At 38.2% G+C, this 19,535-nt stretch overlaps 1 protein-coding gene across 7 annotated transcripts in view; it reads left to right on the top strand.

The window, feature by feature from the left end:
• KIF21A (kinesin family member 21A) overlaps nucleotides 1-19,535 on the top strand; it is a 178,028-nt gene that overhangs the window by 111,856 nt on the left and 46,637 nt on the right. For all 7 annotated transcript variants that reach the window (XM_062195069.1, XM_062195066.1, XM_062195071.1 and 4 more), the window contains exons 11-14: nucleotides 6,403-6,606; nucleotides 17,091-17,181; nucleotides 17,637-17,754; nucleotides 18,521-18,709. In XM_062195069.1, coding sequence (XP_062051053.1) covers nucleotides 6,403-6,606; nucleotides 17,091-17,181; nucleotides 17,637-17,754; nucleotides 18,521-18,709 — 602 coding nt within the window. The remainder of the gene's footprint in view (nucleotides 1-6,402; nucleotides 6,607-17,090; nucleotides 17,182-17,636; nucleotides 17,755-18,520; nucleotides 18,710-19,535) is intronic.

Raw genomic sequence — 19,535 nt, 5'->3', positions numbered from 1 at the left:
CAGAATGTAGTGAAGGGGGTACCTGTGTCTGATGTGGAGGCGTGAAGACCCCCAAAAACAGTCTTGGGGGGTGGAGTGAGAAGGAAGGTCAGGGGTGCTAATCATTTCTGGAACATTTTCCGGTTCTGTGGTTTGCCCTGATGGCTGTGCTGTCTTCTCTTGAAATAAGACTCCTGTCAGCTGTGTGCAGGAGCAGCTAAGCAATCCAGATATCACTGTGCCACGCATTCGCAGGAAATCTCCAAGTTGAGGAGTTTGTTCTTCACAGCTGCTCTGACTCCTAGTCACCTTGGGTTCTCTTTCCCCATCTCTTCGCTGACCATTCTGGAGGTTTTGAACCTGTGGCAAACGCTATCTCTTCTGTTTCTGATTCCCCAAGGCACTCTGGATGCCTTAAATGTTTCAAGAAGTGAAAGCCGATGAGAAGATACATTGAATGGCAACGGATAGTGTAACTCAAATAAATGTGGCTTTTTTTTTTTTTTTTTGTGGAAGAGTGCATCTGTCAATCTGTATGTAATTTTTCTGGCTTTTCTGTTTTGGCAGAGGAGTGAGAGGCATTGTGTCCTGCTTCTGCTCTCCTGGACTTGCAGTTGCTGTCTATGGTTGGCAGTGCACTCCCCTGGCTCCTGCTGAAACGTTTCTTCTTTGATCACCTTCTCCTTTATCTGTAGACCCATCCTTGCAATTCCTTGTGATACAACTGACATCTCTGATTTTTGGTTACTAAAGGTCCTCCTCCTGCTCCTCTTGGTCACATTGGTTTCCTTGGCACTGACCAGTTTTTAAGGCTGATCCTGTGTTGTGTTTGTTCTGACTGTTTTCTTCAGTGTAGTTAAGCTTGACTTCACTGTTGGACAAATGGCAGGACCAGTAGAATTCTTTCCTAGGAAACTTGCCTGAATCATGTCTGGTCCATCTGGTGGCTAAAAGCGGCATCTTCAAAGTCTTGAGTTAAGAGCATTTCTTAAGCCCTTCAGAGAACTGTTGACTCAGGGATCCTTAGTTCAGTCATTGATCTCTTGTTTCCTGGTAGAGATTATACCTTGCACCAGATGCCCAACTCTTCCTTGATGGTTTCTTAATTACTTGTGTCCCACCTCTGGGGAGCAGTCTGCTAGAATCTCAGGATTATAATTTGCAGCATAAAAATAATTTACCTATGAGATAAGCATAAATGAACCTAGAATTCAAGTGGGATTACCTGGATTGAAATTTAAGCTGGTATTTATTTATAAGGCGTGTGACCTTTGGCAGTTGACTTAACATCTTTGAACTTTAGTTTGTTCATCTGTAAGAATAATACTTGCTAGTTTCACAGTTATTAAGAGGCTTAAGTAAAAGTATAGGACATAATATTTCTTGAGATGAAAGGTACTGTAAAGATCTAAATTGTTATTACTATTTAGGTCCAAGTTCTAAAATTCTGTTTCTGCCAAATAAATACTACTTAATTAATATTTCTCTCAAAACTTAGTTTCAAAGATATTTATTCGTGGATCTTTAAATTTAATACAAATTTATATTTATATAATGTCATTTGGAAATAGTTCTATTTTAAGTGTCATTCTAATTATAAAATAATAGTAGTAGTTCCCTTAGTCACATTATTTGTGAAATAATAATAATCACTATTACTTCTTGTTTCTTTAGGGTGTTAAAATAAAAAAATTACATATTGAGAACAGATTTCATTTTTTATGGATATATTTCCCTCCTTCCCTCAAGCCCCCTTCCTTCCTGCTTTTTTTTTTTTTTTTTTGCTTGTTTAATTTTTATAGTGACATACTTTCAACTTACTTTATAATCACAGGCTTAGTGTATGGCTAAGCATAATGTTCAACAAGTAAAAAGTAGAAAGACCACTGTTCTAAAGGGTAATAAACTATAATCAAATCACAGGATGTCATTTTCACTTTTATATATTCAGTGTTTTTTTTTTTTTTTGGTCTTCTATATATTAGCTATCACTAATCAGAGAAAACATGTGATATTTGTCTTTTTAGATCTAGCTTATTTCACTAATCATAATGCTCTCTAGTTGCATCCATTTTGTTACAGAAGACAGGACTTACTCTCTTTATGGCTGAGCAATATTCCGTTATGTATATAAATCACATTTTCTTTTTTTAAAATTTATTTATTTGAGTGGTAGAGTTAGAGAGAGAGAGAGAGAAAGGTCTTAAATCTGCTGGTTCACTCCTTAGATGGCCGCAGTGGCTGGAGCTGGGCCTGTCCAAAGCCAGGAGCTTTTTCCAGGTCTCCCACATGGATGCAGGGGCCCAAGCACTTGGACTGTCTTCTACTGCTTTCCCAGGCCATAGCGGAGAGCTGGATCACAAGTGGAACAGCCAGGACTCGAATTGATGCCCATATGGAATGCCTGCAACTGCAGGCGGTGGCTTTACCTGCTACGCCACAGCAATGGCCACGTCACATTCTCTTTATCCAGTCATCAGTTGATGGACATCTGGATTGGTTCCATGTCTTTGTACTGTGAATTGAGCTGCTATAAACATAGGGGTACAGATAACTTTTCATATGCACATTTCATTTTCTTTGAGTGAATTCTGAGGAATGGGATGGCTTAGTCACCTGGTAGATCTATTTTCAGATTTCTGAGGAATCTCCAGACTGTCTTCCGTAATGATTGTACTAGCCTACATTCCCACTAACAGTGTATTAGGGCACCTTTTGCTCCATACCCTACCAGCATTTGTTGTTTTGGATTTTTGAATGAGAGCCATTCTAGTTGGGCAAGTTGAAACCTCATTGTGGTTTTTATTTTCATTTCCCTGATGGCTAGGGATCCTGAGCATTTATTCCTGTGTCTGTTGGCCATGTGTATTTCATTGCCTATACATGTCCTTTGTCCATTTCTTATCTGAATTATTTGTTTTGTTATTGACTTTGTTGAACTCCTGATATATTCTTGATATCAATCCTTTATCAGATGCATATTTTGCAAATATTTCTCCCTTTCTGTTGGTTGAGTGTTTCTTTTGCTGTGTTACAAGCTTCTTAGCTTGATGTAATCCCATTTGTCTATTTTTGCTTTCATTGCCTGTACTTCCAGGCTCTTCTCCAAGAGTTCTTTACCTATTCCAGTGTCTTGCATTGTTTCTCCTGTGTTTTCCACTAGTAATTTAAGAGTTTTGGGTCTTAGGTTTAGATCCTTGATTCATTGTGAGTTGTTTTTTGTATAGGATGTAAGGTGGGGGTCTTTTTTCATAGTTCTCACACAGAACTATGATTTTCCCAGCACCATTTGTTTAAGAGACTATCATGATTTTATTTCACTTGTCAAAGATTAGTTGGTTGTAGATATGTGGATTAATTTCTGGGGTTTCATTGGTCTTTGTATCTGTTTTTGTGTTGCTACCAAGCTGTTTTGATCATAACTTCCCTGTAACATGTCTTGAAATCTGGTATTGTGATGCTGTCATTTTTGTTTTTATTGTTTAAGATTGCTTTAGCTATTTGAAGTCTCTTGTGGTTACATATGGATTTTAGGATCATTCTTTCTAGATCTGAGAAGAATGTCCTTTATTATTTTGATTGGGATTGCATTGAACCTGTAAATTGCTTTGGGTAGAGTTTTGATGTTGCTAATCATTCCAATCCATAAATGTGGAAGATTTTTCCATTTTTTTGTGTCTTCTGTTTCATTCCTTAATGTTTTATAGTTTTCATTGTAGTGATCTTTCACGTTCTTTGTTAAATTTACCTCAAAGTGTTTAATTTTTTTCTAGCTATCCTGAATGGGACTGATCTTATAAGATCTTTCTTAGCCATGGTGTTGCCATATTGGATGGGCAAAAGTTGGAAGCCTTTCCACTAATATCTGAAATCAGACAAGGATGTGCACTCTCACCAGTACTTTTCAATATAGTTCTGGAAGTTTTAGCCAGAGCCATTAGGCAAGAAATAGAAATCAAAGGGACACAAATTGGAAAGTCAGATCATGTTTTCAGATGATATGATCCTATATATAGGGGAACCAAAACACTACTAACAGACTGTTGAAACTCATAGGAGAGTTTGGTAAAGTTGCAGGATATGAAATCAACATACAAAAATCAGTAACATTTGTATACACAAACAATGGCATGGTATGGCTGAGAAAAAACTTGTAAGATCAGGGAATTAAAATTTTTGTAGAACTTTTGCAAAATAGGGAAAATTCAAAGAGAGAAAATTTCAATAATCTGTATTTCCCACAATTCCAAAAACTGATGTTAACATTTTGGCGTACTTCAACAGAATAAACAGCAATGTGAATGTTGCTTTGTTATGTTTTTTGGAATTTGATGATAGACTCATAACCATTTTGCAATATTATTAAGTATTTTCCTGACATGATTTTTGTATGGCTCTGTGTGGTACTGTGCGGTTTCAATTGATTTATTTAATCCCTTACTGTAAGTTAATTATGTTGTTTCCAATTTTTGATAAAAATCATTGTTCAATGTCAAATTAGACAAGTTTTAAATTCTTTTCATTATTGATTCTCCTGACAATCGTACAAAAGTTTGTATTTTCTTCTGTATTTACTGAGGAAAGGGTGTGGCCTTTAGAGACTCAGAGCCCCAGTCCATACACTTTCCTGGGCTTCTCACTTCTTAGTCTCCTGAGAAATGAAGTGCAGGTGGCAACAAGAGTGTGGGTGGGAAGAGAGGTGGAGAAAGAGAGAACTCTCTTTACAGCATATGCAGAAAGCAGGTTCTGCCAATGTAGCCTAGGGTTTATGGAGGTGAGCCCTAGAGGTTTTAGCCTTAGCATCAGAATGAAAGAAGCCTTGAGTATGCTCTTGCCAAATGCCAGCTTTTAAAATCAGGTAAAAAAAAAAAAAAGTCGCCATTTACTATACAATTTTTAAAGAGCCAATTAAAATATAGGTTTATATAAATAAACCTATATATATAAATATATATATAAATAAATATAAATATAGCTGATTTATTATATCACATTCATCCTTTGCATTTTTCAATATATACTGAGGGTTTATACTAGAAATAGAAAATATAGAAAAGCATAAAATATTGTTTACATTTGTTTGTTATTTGAGACTCATGAATTCTGACCTTGAATTTTTAATAGTTCAGTTTTTGTGCTTTTGTTGCCTTCTTGGTTTACACAATGATATCATACTTAGAATTCCTTTAACTTTGAAGTCATTTAATTAATCTAAAAGCTCATACGTAGCTATTGAGCCATTTAAGCGTACTGTGGTTATTGTTCTCCTCATATGTGGTGTCAGATATATACTACAACAATCTCATTAAAGAATATTTGTGTTTATGGGTTTAGTACACCACGTCACTAGCTGATTTTAAGACTCATGTATAATTTTGGTAGCTAATGAGGAGTCACTGGGCTTAGTGGGTCTCCTAGAGCTTAGTGGGTGCAGATCATCTAGCGTCTTCCTGTGAAATACATGGACATATGGCAGAGGGCTTAGTAGTACAGTGTGGAGACAGACATGGGTAGTATTGTCTTCCAGGAGTCCTGTCTCAGCGACTCTGTGCCAGATTAGCTTTGGATGTCTATTATTTTAAGGGAGATAATTGGGTTCTTGGTAGTTTAAAGCCAATGTATGTAGAGGGAATGATGCAGAGGCTCTGCCTCCCCATTAGCCTCGAGTCTCAGGTACTTCCGGATCTCAACATTCCACGTTTTCACATGGGACTAACAGTAGGGACATTATTCTCTTGTCATGATTAGGACTGCTTGAGCAAACAAAAGAATGTTTTCGATTATAAAACTTAGGTTTCCTTGGAGATATCATCTTTTCCCATGGCATTTTCAGGAGCCAGACGTCTATCAGCCTGTGAGGGGCAAGTTTGGCTAGCTATTCCTTGCAAAGTTTTGGAAATGCTAATATTATCCAGTGCATGAGGAACTCAAACTGAGGGGACCATGCTGCTTGTATATTTTAAGTTTAAATAATGAGTTTTCAAAGCAAGAACAACTGTTGCCCACTGGCCAAAATTCAAGTTAACTAATTACTACTGCTGGCATCTGATGATACAGAGTTGTTTAGACCACTAAGGATGTGTTTTCAAATGTATAACTTTTCAGTCAGTGAATTAAAAAGTATCTTAAATGTCAGTATTTGCTAAGACATTTATGAAAAATACTGTACCTTGCAGCCATGTTGAAATACATTTTGGAAAATATTTTCAGCCTGCAGCACTACACATCTACCATGCTTCCTACTTATTCCCAAGGCAGTCAGATTTGCAGACGGGAAGGAATGGTTGCCAGCGAAGGAAAGGGAAGATTGCTGTTGTCTTGCCGAGCTGTCCATTCAGAAATGGCTGGGGTGGTAAATTTTATGTTTTTTTTTTTAATCACTATACAAATATTTTCCAATTTATGTATGTTTTTATTCACTAGGGCAAAATTACTAGAAAGTGAAGCCGTGAACGAGAACCTCCGGAAAAACTTGACGAGAGCCACAGCAAGATCACCATATTTCAGTGGATCGTCGACGTTCTCTCCTACTATATTATCCTCAGACAAAGAAACGATTGAAATCATAGATCTAGCCAAGAAAGACTTAGAGAAGCTGAAAAGGAAGGAAAGGAAGAAGAAAAGAAGGTAGTAATATAAAATGACCGCTATGTGAATCATGTTTTTTTTGTTGTTGTTGTTGGATTATTTAAATTTGCAGTTACAATGGGTATATGTAGTCTTATACGACATAAATCATTTAAGTTAGCTGACAATGACAAGTATATACTGTTTTATGCCCTATCTCAATATATATGTAAGAAAAATAAGTTGAGGATAAAAGTATGGTAATGAATTTTATTTAGGCTGTGACAGGTAAAATTATTATTAGAAGTTCTTTTATTTCTCCTAATACCTGCTTTTGCATTCCATTCATCTTGTGTGCAAAGCTTGCTGTGTCATTACAACTCAGTGTTTTGTTTTTTTTCCATTTCCTAAAGCAATTAACTGGTCTCATGGCTATTCTCATTCCATTGTAGATTAGTTTAACTAAAGGCTAAACTAATCCATCTGAATGTCATATAACGTCATTTGCTCTCTTTCGTACTTTCCGTAGGGCTTCTTATTTGATTACGCGAGAGCTGCCCAGGGTATTTTAAGCTTTCCGGATCTTCCAGCCAAGAGTCCCTCCGCTTTTCCCCACTTTTGGAGGCTTTTTCTTCCTTGCAACCTGATAATATCTCCCTCTGAAATCAGCTGGGTCAGCTGGGTGTAGAGAGCAGAAGATGAGAATCTGACCACTTGTAATGTGAGAGTGGTTAAATATTCATAATTTCAGCTGGCGTCGTGGCTTAACAGGCTAATCCTCTGCCTTGCGGTGCCCGCCGGCACACTGGATTCTAGTCCCGGGTGGGGCGCCAGATTCTATCCCGATTGCCCCTCTTCCAGGCCAGCTCTCTGCTATGGCCGGGGAGTGCAGTGGAGGATGGCCCAAGTCCTTGGGCCCTGCACCCGTATGGGAGACCAGGAGAAGCACCTGGCTTCTGGCTTCAGATCAGCGCGATGCGGCCATTGGAGGGTGAACCAACAACAAAAAGGAAGACCTTTCTCTCTGTCTCTCTCTCTCTCTCTTTCTCTCACTATCCACTCTGCCTGTCAAAAAAAAAAAAAAAAAGAAAAAAAATTCATAATTTCTTTACATGCTTATGCATTGATTCTGTAGTGCAGTCGTCATTTACTGAGCATATTTTGAACATGCCTGTCAAATTCAATTTAAGCATTTTTGGCTAGATATTCAAAAGGAGACGAAGCCCTCTTACTTGTCACATGGTTTGTTACAGAGGGAGTGCTTTATGGAGTTATTGTTGTCACTTATTGCCTGCTGCTTTGCTTCCCAGATGTAGAATTTTATTTAGGTAACCAGACATTTCATTCTTGAATAGTCCATAGATCAAAGTCAAGGGAAGCTTACATTCTTCAAATTGACTCTGCTTTGTGTCCTTGAGCAAAAATGAGTGATTGGCATAATTAAAACGAGGAGTTACACTCTTATGGTTAGGAGGCATTGCCATTGGAATTGCATTCTTGAGATATTCATGTCTTAATAGGAGTTTCTCATGGATGACTGACTGTGGTAGCATTATGAAATGTATAATGATTAGCTCTCCTCTTTTGGATGGCAATTAAGGCTGAAGTAATGATCCTAGGATTACTGAAACCAGTGTTTCCCAACATACTGCTGGAGTGACATGAGACTTTTGCACATGACTTACCATTGACTTGTAAAATCTGATTCTGTAGTTGATAAAAATGGCAAATGCAAGGGCTTGCTTGTAAGTGCTAGGTGGCTTGTGTTCCGGAATAATAAATGAATATAAGCAAGGTATATTTTTCAAGGTCTTGAACTGATTTTGCCCTTTGCTTTTGAGGTAAGTTTAGAGATACTGCCTTAATCATCTGTTGAGTTTGAGAAGTGGAAAATCGGTAGAAATGCTGCTTTGGTCAAACTTATGGTAGTGATAGGTATCCCAAATTTGGTTAAGGTTTTTTCTCTTTTTTTGTGACAAAGAATGCTAACAAACATTTTAAACTGATAAATAGTACTATGGAAATACACATAATTATTATGATGTGTCTTGGTGCCTTATTATCAAACTCCTATCCTTTGTAAGGTAAATATAATTTAAAAAGATAGTAGTTATATCAAAATGGAAAGTTTTGACTAATTCAGTGAGTATGATACATAGTAATTATTATGATAAAAATAATAGTAAATGCTAATAGAACTCACTAAGCAACTAGATTTAAATGTAAATTTAAGTATTTAAGTACAGTATTTTCTCAGAAAGAAAATAAGTTATTTCCTAACAAAAGGGTAAGGCCTAGAAGAAGTGACAGCTTAGACTGAGAAAAATTACCACTTTCCCCAAATTAGTACTCCAGAACGCTTTTGAAAATGATCTATCAGGCATTTTCAAACACATCATATAGTACATCTTTGAAAAACTGCCACCTATTTAATTTCTGAGCCTAAAAAATTTACCTTATATATTTTAAATATTATGTACAAACACTATGTTTTATAAAAGTATTGAGGGGGCAGTTTATGAATTCATATTACTATTTATAAAAATGCATAGAATTTAATGGAATTTGTCTTACCACACTAAACTGAAATGTTTTATATGAAAAATGAATATTATTTTACTGAGTTTGATAAAGCATTTAGCTCATCATATTTTGGTCCTAATAACTTTTGAAGCATGTCATGTAAGTTCCCATTTTAAAAATATGGACAAGCAATCGCTTCTTGGCCTTTTGGCTAAGAGCAAGTGTGTAAAAATATGGACAAACAATATAGTCAAACAGTAATAAAAACAAGCAGTAAGCCAAGAGCCCAGAAGTGTTTAGAATGACAGCAGCTTTACAGAGTGGGGGCTGAGCGTTCTGGGGGAGTTGCCTGGGTACGGTAGCTCCTGTCTGGAGGGGTAGATTTTGGTTGAGTTGCATTGCATGTCTCGTATGTATCTCTTTTATCAGGAGGACATTGCAAAGTTCCAAGTTTCAGTTCATTAAAAAATTAGTTGTTGAGGAGTTCAGACTAACTTTTCTCTAGAAAATGTTATAGATACGTGCCGTCTAGCTCACCAACACAAAGTGATTCTTGCACATTTTGTAGTGTGGTAACCGCCATTTAGCAGGGAGTAGGCAAGGTCAAATAGAATAAAGAAATCTTCCCTTTGGTGAGTGACAGCCAATCTCTGGGGAAACCAATTGTGAGTTTCTGCTTTAGTCTTTTGTTCTTGCTGATGTTCTGTGGCCAGTGCTGCCCTGACCTGTGCCTCCCTCCCGCTGTCCACTTCTCACCCAAGTCAGCCTCCACCCATTGTCCATTCCCCAGAGTGCTCCCGATTTCAGAGTTATCTACTTTTCTTCTTTATCTTCAGGAGCAAAGCCATCTGCGTGAAGGAAATTCACGCCGCTGGAAATGACTGATGGCTAATGAGTTTCCTTTCTAGGTTGTTTATAACTTTTGAAAGGATCCCTGAATCCACATGGTGAAATTTTGGGCAGTATAACTTAATGAAAGAAAAAAAAAAAAAGAATCAAACACAGTAGGGAAGATGTTTCCCCTTCTTTTGTCTTAGAGTTTCTAAACCTCATCTGGGACTTGACTTCAGGGCTGGGCTCTGGGAAGCTACTCTGACTTTTGTGGCTATGTCCCTGTTTGCTTCGGCTCCATGTTGTTTAGGGCATCCTTGTTATCTAATTTATTTTACTTTGTGTAGCTGGTCTCAGGACATCTGACAGTGGAGGAGTTGGTGGGAGGAGGAGCAGCTGGCTCATTGATGACAAAAATTGTGCTTGAGTTTCGGGAGCTTGCCCCCAGTCCTCTTTACCTCAGTTTCCTCATCTTCTGCCACTGTGTTTGTCAAAGGTGTAATTGGTAGCAAATAGATGAAGTTTTAAGGGTTGCACTTCTGCTTGTTTAGTGCTTGTTTTCTGTTGAGCTGTAAAATAAACCAAAAGTGTAGAGATAGGAAAACAAAGGTCCAGGGTTTAGCTAGGTTATTTACCTGTAATTAATTGAAGACACTATACTTATTGTTCAAGTACACAAATGTTAAGAGTGATTGGTGAGATTGGTCTCTGTCTCTCACCTGCTACAGAAGAGGGGCTAACAAAAAAACTGAGCTCCACTAAATTATGGAGAAGTGTCAGGGCATTAGATTATTTCTCTGCCCCTCAACTGTCTTTATGAACTGTTGATTGTATTTTTTAAAAGATTTATCTATGTATTTGAAAGGCAGTATTAGAGAGAGAGACAGAGAGAGAGAGAGAGAAAGAGAGATCGATCTTCCATTTGCTGATTCACTCCCCAATGGCTTCAGTGGCTGGAGATGAGTCAGGCTGAAGCCAGGAGCCTGGAGCTTCTTCTGGGTCTCCAATATGGGTGCAGGGACCCAAACATGTAGGCCATCTTCCACTGCATTGCTCGGTGCATTAGTAGAGAGCAGGATCAGAAGTCTTGAACCAATGCCTGTGTGGGATGCTGGCATCTTAGGCAGCAGCTTTATCCATTACACCACAATGCTGGCTCCAATTGTAATTTGTCTTTTTTTTTTTTTTTGAAGATTGATTTATTTATTTGAAAGAGTTACACAGAGAGAGATCTTCCATCCGATGGTTCACTCCCCAATTAGCCACAACGACTGGAGCTGGGTCGATCCAAAGCCAAGAGCCAGGAGCTTCTGCCTGGTCTCCCACGCTGGTGCAGGGGCCCAAGGAGTTGGGCCATCTTCTACTGCTTTTCCAGACGATAGCAGAGAGCTGGATCAGAAGTGGAGCAGTCGGGTCTCAAATTGGTGTTGATATGGATACCGGCGCTTCAGGCCAGGGCGTTAATCCACTGAGCCGCAGCACCAGCCCCGTAATTTGTCTTTAAAGATTTATGTAATTAAAAGCAGAGTTACAGATAGGCTGGGGATGAGGGGGGTTGAGAGAGAGAGAAAGAGAGACGTAGTCCATCCACTGGTTCACTCCCCAAAGGGCTGCAATGGCTGGAGCTGTGTCAGTCCAAAGCCAGGAGCCAGGAGCCTCTTCCAGGTTTCCCATGTGGGTACAGGCACCCAAGGACTTGAGCCATCTTCCACTGCTTTCCCAGGCACATTAGCAGAGAGCTGTATGGGAAGTGGAGCAGCCAGGACTCAAACCAGTGCCCATGTGGGATGCCAGCATCACAGGTGGCTGCTTTACCTGCTATGCCACAGTGCTGCCCTCAATTGTAATTTTTTTTTTAAAGAGGCAATCAGGAAGGCATTTAAAGCTCATTTATTAGCTCATGTCATTTATACATTTTGACATAGCTCTCTTGCGTAAGGTAAAAAAAATTTCTTTATGTCGAAAACAGAAAATTTCAGCTCTCCACCAGGGACCCCGATCTTTTGGGACTTGGTAAGCTTATTATTGTCAGTCTAAGCCTGCTTGCTCAATCTAAGCGCAGTTTAGATGTAAATATTGTTTCCTTTTTTGTGTGTGTTTGGACAAAGAAAATTTATCAGCTACACATTCAGTCCCTTATTTTGGATATCTAGCTTAAAATGACTTGGAACATGAAAGACTTCACTTGTCTATCAGACTGCACTCTGTTTGCATCGAGTGACCCTGGTTGAAACTGTAGAAACACACAGATTTCTCTCCTTTTCTAGTTTTAGGACTAGACCATTTGATCCTGGGTAGATGTCGGTCTGCATACTTACTTCTCAGAAAGATTGCTATCCTCGTATTTTCATCGCTCTTTAGAGGGTGACTATGAGAAATGGCCACAGACCCATGAATAAAAATCCTGTGTGAGCACACTTACAAAATCAGTATGAGAAAAATAGTCTTGATGAAATAATGCTTGTCTTGGCTCAGTCACTTCATTTCATAAATACTAGTGATTCCAACAACAGTTTTGGAATTCTAGTAGAAGGATGCTGTATCCATATTGATACATGATCATTGGAGCCTAGCACATCTATCTTTTTGTCTATACAACAAATCCTGGTATACAGTACGTTTCACTGATTGAAGATTCCCCATGCTTGTGTGTTGGATATTGATTAAATTATACTGCAAATTAACTGAATCTAAAGTCTTATACTTTTCTGATGCAAAAATCCCTTATTAGTGGAAAGTACTGCATTCCCCATTTTTTAAAACTTTGCCTTAGATATTTCCTTTTGGTAGGTTATTTATGACAATTAGTATAATAAAATCTTTAACCTTAATATTATGAGATTTTATTTCTAATTAATAAACCACAGTTTTTCATTGATTTCATAACAACCATACTCATTTGCCTGTCATACCATTTCATGTATAATTTTGAAATAGAATTTATTTTTTAGATTTAATGTTCACATGTAAATATTAAAATTGAAAATGCATTTTCAAAAGTAGAATCCTAGTATGTAGTATTAGTGATATTTTCATGTTATGGTATAAAGGCATTACTTTGTGAAATTGTTTTAATGATGATGTGAAAAGATCTTCTGTAAAGGTCTAAACAGAGGAGGACCTTATTGAAAGCAGGCTTTTTGAGAAGCTGACAAAAAATTCACTATAGAATAATAAGTTCAATGGCATCCCATGATCAGTGACCATGAGACTGCATTGTAATGTTGAACCAGTCAACTGAGAATCTGTATACTCTTCTTAGACACAATGCTGCATGATTTCCTACTTACTTTTTATTCATTCAGAATGTATTGCCTTTTTACTGTGTATTGTCCTTTGATGATATCTTTTAAAATTCATTTTGAAGTCTTCAAGCTCATGTATCATTTTTACCTCCTCACCACTCTCGCCTTTTACTGTCGGGTTTGTCCTTCATTGGCTTGGCCTTCCAATACTGTGCCCCGTGATTTTGAAGGCTACAGAAACTTGAGGAAAGCAGTCGAGAAGAAAGAAGGTTGGAATATTTCCCAGGTTTTTCATTAAAATGTCATTTGCATACTTAGTTGCCATTCACAAGAAGATGTGTTATAGAATTATAGATTGTTTCAGACTAGATAAACTGGGTGCTCCAAAAAGAAATGATGACTTTATAAAAATGACATGTCAAAACAAATTTTAACAATGTACTTTTAAGGAACAAAACCTTCACTAGTTATTTGAATCTAAATTCGGGCAATTTCATATGATTTCCAGATATCATAATTATGATAATGAATTACCTTTTCTACTCTAAAAATGACCAAGAATGCAATATAATTAATAAAAAATCAGTAATTATTTATTATTCAGAAACTTGTGAGCAGGGTGGACGTTATAACTGGGGTGGGAATTGATACTTTGCTTCTGTGTGTGCGGTCATGGGTGTGCCCCTCCCTCCTCTCTCCTTTACTTGGAGTAATCTTGTCAGAAAACAACATTAAAATGGCAACAAATCAAAAGGAAACTGTGGCCTTACTACAGTGAAAATTGCGAGGCATCCCTGAGGTTAAAATTTAAAAGCAGTTTCCGCATTTAAAATGTATTTGAAGTGGGCATCAAAATCAGGAGTGTCACTTTTTTTGTTTGCATCTTGGGCACATTCAGAAGCCAAATTCCTCTGTTCTGCATTTTTCTTTTTTTTGGTATTGTGATTGGTAAAGCAAATGTCAAGTAGTGTTTTATTTCTTAGCAGAACTTGTCCTCATAGATTTTTCTCAACTAAATTTTTCATCTATTTAAATAAGAATTTGAGAACTTTTGCTATACAGTTAAGTGAATATCTTTAAATATTTTAATGCTTAATGTTTTTATTTTCTGAAAATTACCTTATAATATACATTCCATAGTACAATTTCATAATTTCAGTAATATATATTTTTTCATGTACATACTTATATTCCTTAAGTCTATAACTTTTTAAAAGTTTTCTGCAACTTTGTAACTATCAGTAATACTATAACTCACTTAACCAATATATGCTTAGGAATACATATTTTCTGCTGGAATTAAATTAAGCATTATAGTTATGGAATTTCTTCTTAATGAAAAGTCGAAATGAGGTGCCCTGTTAGAGCTGTGTATGGACGCATTTTATTCCCCACAAGTCTCAGTCTTTTCAGTGTGCTGAGCGAGCAGAGCTCACGTGCGGCTCTACGTGACCCCTGAAGGAGAGAGAGGGCAGTTGGTGTTCCAGGGCAGCCCTTCTCCTGGGCGTTTGATCCTCTGAAGAGTCTGGCTCAGGAGGACCGTGCTGGAGCCTGGGGTTCTGCAGCTCCAGCAGCTCCTGGGTGTTGCAGGTGCTTCTCGCCTGTGACCTGAACTTTGAGCGCAAGATTCTGGTATACGGACCTGGGAGGAAGGACTCCTAGTGCGTCCCCTCTAGTGAATCAGCTGCCCCAGGCCGCAGTTTCTTTTTTGTTTGCTAAATGAAAGGGTTAATCGCCAATGTTCCTTCCAGCTCCCAAGATTCTGATTTTATATAAAGTGCAGATTTCAATATCTTCCTTTGCTGCTTAGTTAACTTAGGTACCAATTTGCCTCAGTTTATCAAGGAAAACTTGAATATTTGAGTTACAATGATTATAAGTGTCAATGTGTATTTTAAGAGTTTACACTTTAAGTGATTTGTTAAGATAAACGAAACTTGTAAAGTTATGACTGCTGATTCTTTCTGCATCAGAGTGGTGTGAACAGCGTATATGAGTTAAATCTACATGTAAGTGAAAATACTGTCATGTGTTCAGAATAAGGGGGCCATGTGGTTACAACCCCAGCGGAAGGGAATTTGGCAGGGACATAATGAAGGAATTGACAAGAACAGAAGCTGAGTGCTGCGGCAGTCGCAGGTGGGATAGGGCACTGCACAGGGGAGCAGGTAGCAGGCCCAGGGGCAAGTCTACCTGACACAGTCTCCTTCCCTTAGCCCTCAGCCTCAGACCTTAACCCTTAGTGTGCAGCGTGGCTGGGGTATGTGTTGTTGGCCTTCTACTTGGGTGACTGGATGAAGGGACGTTTTGCTATAGATTCTCAGCCTGAAATGCATGCTAGAATCTGCAGTCATGACATATTATAAGCAACCCTAGTGACATTGTGTATATCACATAACATTGTTTCCTGTCTGTCTTGAAGTCTTTTCCTACCTGGGTCTTGGTTTGCAAGTGTGTTTCTCTGTAGCTCCGGGAGTTAAGGGTAGTCATAGAGCCCTGTTACAATTTACCTGAGTGCTCCAGCTGAGTCTGTTTTTTCGCATTCCTGCTGGTATCTCCCCTTCAGTCCAGAGAGGTGCTGTATTCCGTGCGTCTTTATGCACCTTTCAGCTGTACTGTTGCGCTCCAGTATCAGCTAGTGCATGAAAAAACTGAAATGTTTGTGCATAGTTTACAGGGGTTGATTTAATTAACAGACACATTATTGGATGCCAGGCCCTCTCAGGGTTGTAGTGCTGAGCCAGACATGAATATCCCTGCCCCAGTGAGGCTTACAGTCTAGTGGAAAAGACAGAGAGTAAATACAACAAACTCCAAAGAATGCTTACAGGGAAAAATATTGAACCTCATGTTGCTCTGAGTACAAAAATATCTTAGAAAAGAAGGCTAGAATTAAACTTTAGAGTTATGGAATAATAACAGGGTATTAATGAGATTAATTTTTTTGCCTTGAAGCTAAATATAAATTCATAGTATTATTTAATATAACAGAATGAAATGATAGCTGCTATGAATCTATTCTGATAGGGGTTTCAAGTTCTTTCTAGAGGAATTTTATTTGGAGAATTATTGCCTTATTAGAGTATTCTTTTTTTTCTTAGTGATTTGAAAATGTAGCACAAAAACAAATCTTCCTCAGATAGATTCACTTGAAGTTCACTTTCTTGGTGTTATTTAGCTTGGTTAAATGTGGGAGTCTAGTGCCAGTCTGCCCCACTTCCGCTGCCTTCCCAGGCACATAAGCAGAGAGCTGGATTGGACATGGAGCAGCCGGTGTGCAAACTGCTGCCCATATGGGATGCTGGCATCCCAAGTGGCAGCTTATCCTGCTACACCACATTGCTAGCCCTCAAAGACCCACTCCGGAGAACATAGTGAGAAGCAGCCCCTCTGCTGTTGGGAATGACATAAGAATAAAGCGTTTATGCTGCTACTGGAAAGGGGGCACTCTGAGGGGGTCCAGCCAGTGTAGACAAACTTACTGAGAGCAGAACAATTTGGGGGCTTTAGATTTATCCTTAGTATTATTAGGGCATCAGTTGTTATATCTTTGTATTAATATAGGAGAAGTTTAAGGTATTCAGATGAGAAAACAAAAATGTTCGATTTGTTTTGCAGTTCGATTGCGTTGCACTGTGTTAGTTGGTTGTTGCTGTGGCTATTTCTTAGCTGTCTTACCAGATCTCATGCTTCAGGATGTCATCCATCTCTCAGTGTTTCTAGACAATTAGCCTTTCCCAGTGATACGAATCAGTGTACCGTTGGTTGAGCAAGTTTTCCATTTTTCTCTGAAGCATTAGATGGAATAGCTTTGTGCAGTCAACTGACCAACTTTAAATTTTTTTCACATGTAGTGAATAGTTTTTAAAAATTTGATAGAAAAAATAATTTTCCTCTCCACTTTAACACTATACCTTTCCATTCCTTTTTTTTTTTTTTTTTTAGTGTGGCTAATAAAGAGGATAATACAGATACTGACCAGGAGAAGAAGGAAGACAAAGGGGTTTCAGAGAGAGAGAGTAATGAGCTGGAAGTGGTAAGTGTGAAAGGGTGAATTTGTGTGTTTTAGTCACTGGGTCAGCTTGCTCCTGGTTGCTGATGACTGTACTGTATTGCATGTAGAGAAGGAAATGGTTTTCATGCATCTAGGTTGCACCACTTCCTTGAGGACTTCTTTCTTCAGAATGTGAACTGTAAAATATTGGCAGTTCTGCCTGGTGTATTAGGAAGGCCGTGTGTGTGTGTGTGTGTGAGAGAGAGAGAGAGAGAGAGAGAGAGAGAAAAAAAGAGAGAATGCCATGATGGATAAAATGGTCTTTGTTGCAAGATAAAATTATTAATAATAACATGAAATTCTTGGAATAATTTTTGAACTGATGAAAAGTAAAAGTTCTGTGTTTCTCTACTTTGTAGTTTGCATTCTCTTACTTAATGAGGTCACTAGTTTCTTTGCCAGTGTTGTGCTTTTAATGATTGCAAATCGCATTTTAGGAAGAGTGCCAAGAAGTGAGTGATCATGAGGAGGAGGAAGAAGAGGAGGAGGAGGAGGAAGATGACATGGAAGGGGGAGAAAGCTCTGATGATTCAGATTCCGAATCAGATGAAAAAGGTACTTGCACTTTCGCATAGGCCAGACTTCATTTGGTGAACTTGTTTTGGCTTTCACAGAAAGCTCTTTTTTTAATTTGCTTACAGTTTGAAGAATGATCTCTTTTTTAAAAAAAATTTATTGATTTATATAAAAGGACAGATTTCATTCACATATAAAGCTTTAAAAAGCATAGTGATGCTTCCCACCTTCCCCCCTCACTGTCACTACTCCCTTTCTTTATTTTTTTTCTTTTAATTTTTGCGATGACATAATTTCAGTTTACTTTATAATCACAAGCTTAACCCTCCACTAAATAAAGAATTCAACAAGTAGTCAGTAGAAAGACCACTGGTCCTCAAGAACACAGACAAGGGCTGTAAGCAATAATCGAATCTCGAGATGCTGATGTCACTCATCTACGTTACATTTTTCTTGTACTTTATTTATTAGTTGCCACAAAGAAAGCATCCATTTCACCTGTGATGAATACAGCTTTTATTCGTCCTGACTCACTTGCGCCCTCCAAGGCACCTAAGCTTCATCTGCTTGGGACAGGCGTTGTATTGTCTGCACGTTTGTTTGGTACACATAGCGTCTGTTGTCCCTGACTAATGAGAACACTTTCTGTTCACCTTTTTAGTTTTTCATTCTCCAGAAAATTTCCTAATCGCTACCAAGTGAATATCTGGATGTTGATGAGGACTCTTTATGTTGTGGTTTGAAAGCTGGAATTACGATAATTCGGCATATTCCTAGTATTTTTATTTTCTTCCTTTATAAATAGCCAACTACCAAGCAGACTTGGCGAACATTACTTGTGAAATTGCGATTAAGCAAAAGCTGATTGATGAGCTAGAAAACAGCCAGAAGAGGCTGCAGACACTGAAAAGGCAGTATGAGGAGAAGCTGATGATGCTGCAGCATAAGATCCGGGACACTCAGCTGGAGAGAGACCAGGTGCTTCAGAACCTGGGTAAGAATTCCATGGGATTCACGTAAAGGGTCAAGTGGAATCAGCAAGTGGGGTTTTGCCTTCTCTTCCTGTAGGAGAAAAGAGTTGGAGTCACATTATTATTATTTTTTGCAAAGCAAAGTATGAGTTTTTTTTGAAAAATTATGTATGTTGCTTTATGGTTCTCTAGCTGTATTAAATGTTAGTGTGCAAGTGGCCATGTGATGCACTGGTCAAGTCTCTGCTTGGGAGCCTGCATCCCATATTGGGTTCAGGCCATGGCTTCTTTCTCAGTTCCCGCTTTCTGTAATACATACTCTTGTCGGGAGGAGGAAGGAGGTGTCTCTGCCACTGATGTGGGAGACCTGGCTTGAATTCCTGACTCCTGGCTTTGCCCTGGCCCATCTCTGGCTCTTGTGGGCATTTGGGGAGTGAACCAATGGAAGGAAGACCTTTCTCTCTGTCTCTCTCTCTCACTCTCTATACTCTACCTGTCAAATAAATAAATAAATAAATAAATATTTAGTTATTATAGATTTGTCTCATTATGTTAAATATTATTGTTCTTTTTGTAGTGCTATATAGGTATTTAAGTATTTTCACCTAACTGTGTGTTTGTTTTTCTGTTTTACAATGGGGACATATTTATTTATTTATTATCAGTATAGAGTTAACTTTATTATTATTTGTACTTATTTGAGAGGCAGAGAAAGAGAGAACTCACTCTAATCTACTGGTTCACTCCCTAAATGCCCGCACAGCCTGGACTGTGCCAGGCCAAAGCGAGAAATTCAATCCATGAGGGACATAGAAATAAGAAGAACAAATTCCAATAATTGTGAAACAA

The sequence above is a fragment of the Lepus europaeus genome, chromosome 6 (genome assembly GCF_033115175.1).
Source record: "Lepus europaeus isolate LE1 chromosome 6, mLepTim1.pri, whole genome shotgun sequence".
Classification (NCBI taxonomy): domain Eukaryota; kingdom Metazoa; phylum Chordata; class Mammalia; order Lagomorpha; family Leporidae; genus Lepus; species Lepus europaeus.
The sequence above is the reverse complement of the archived record's forward strand: the minus strand, read 5'-3'. Positions and strand labels throughout refer to the sequence as shown.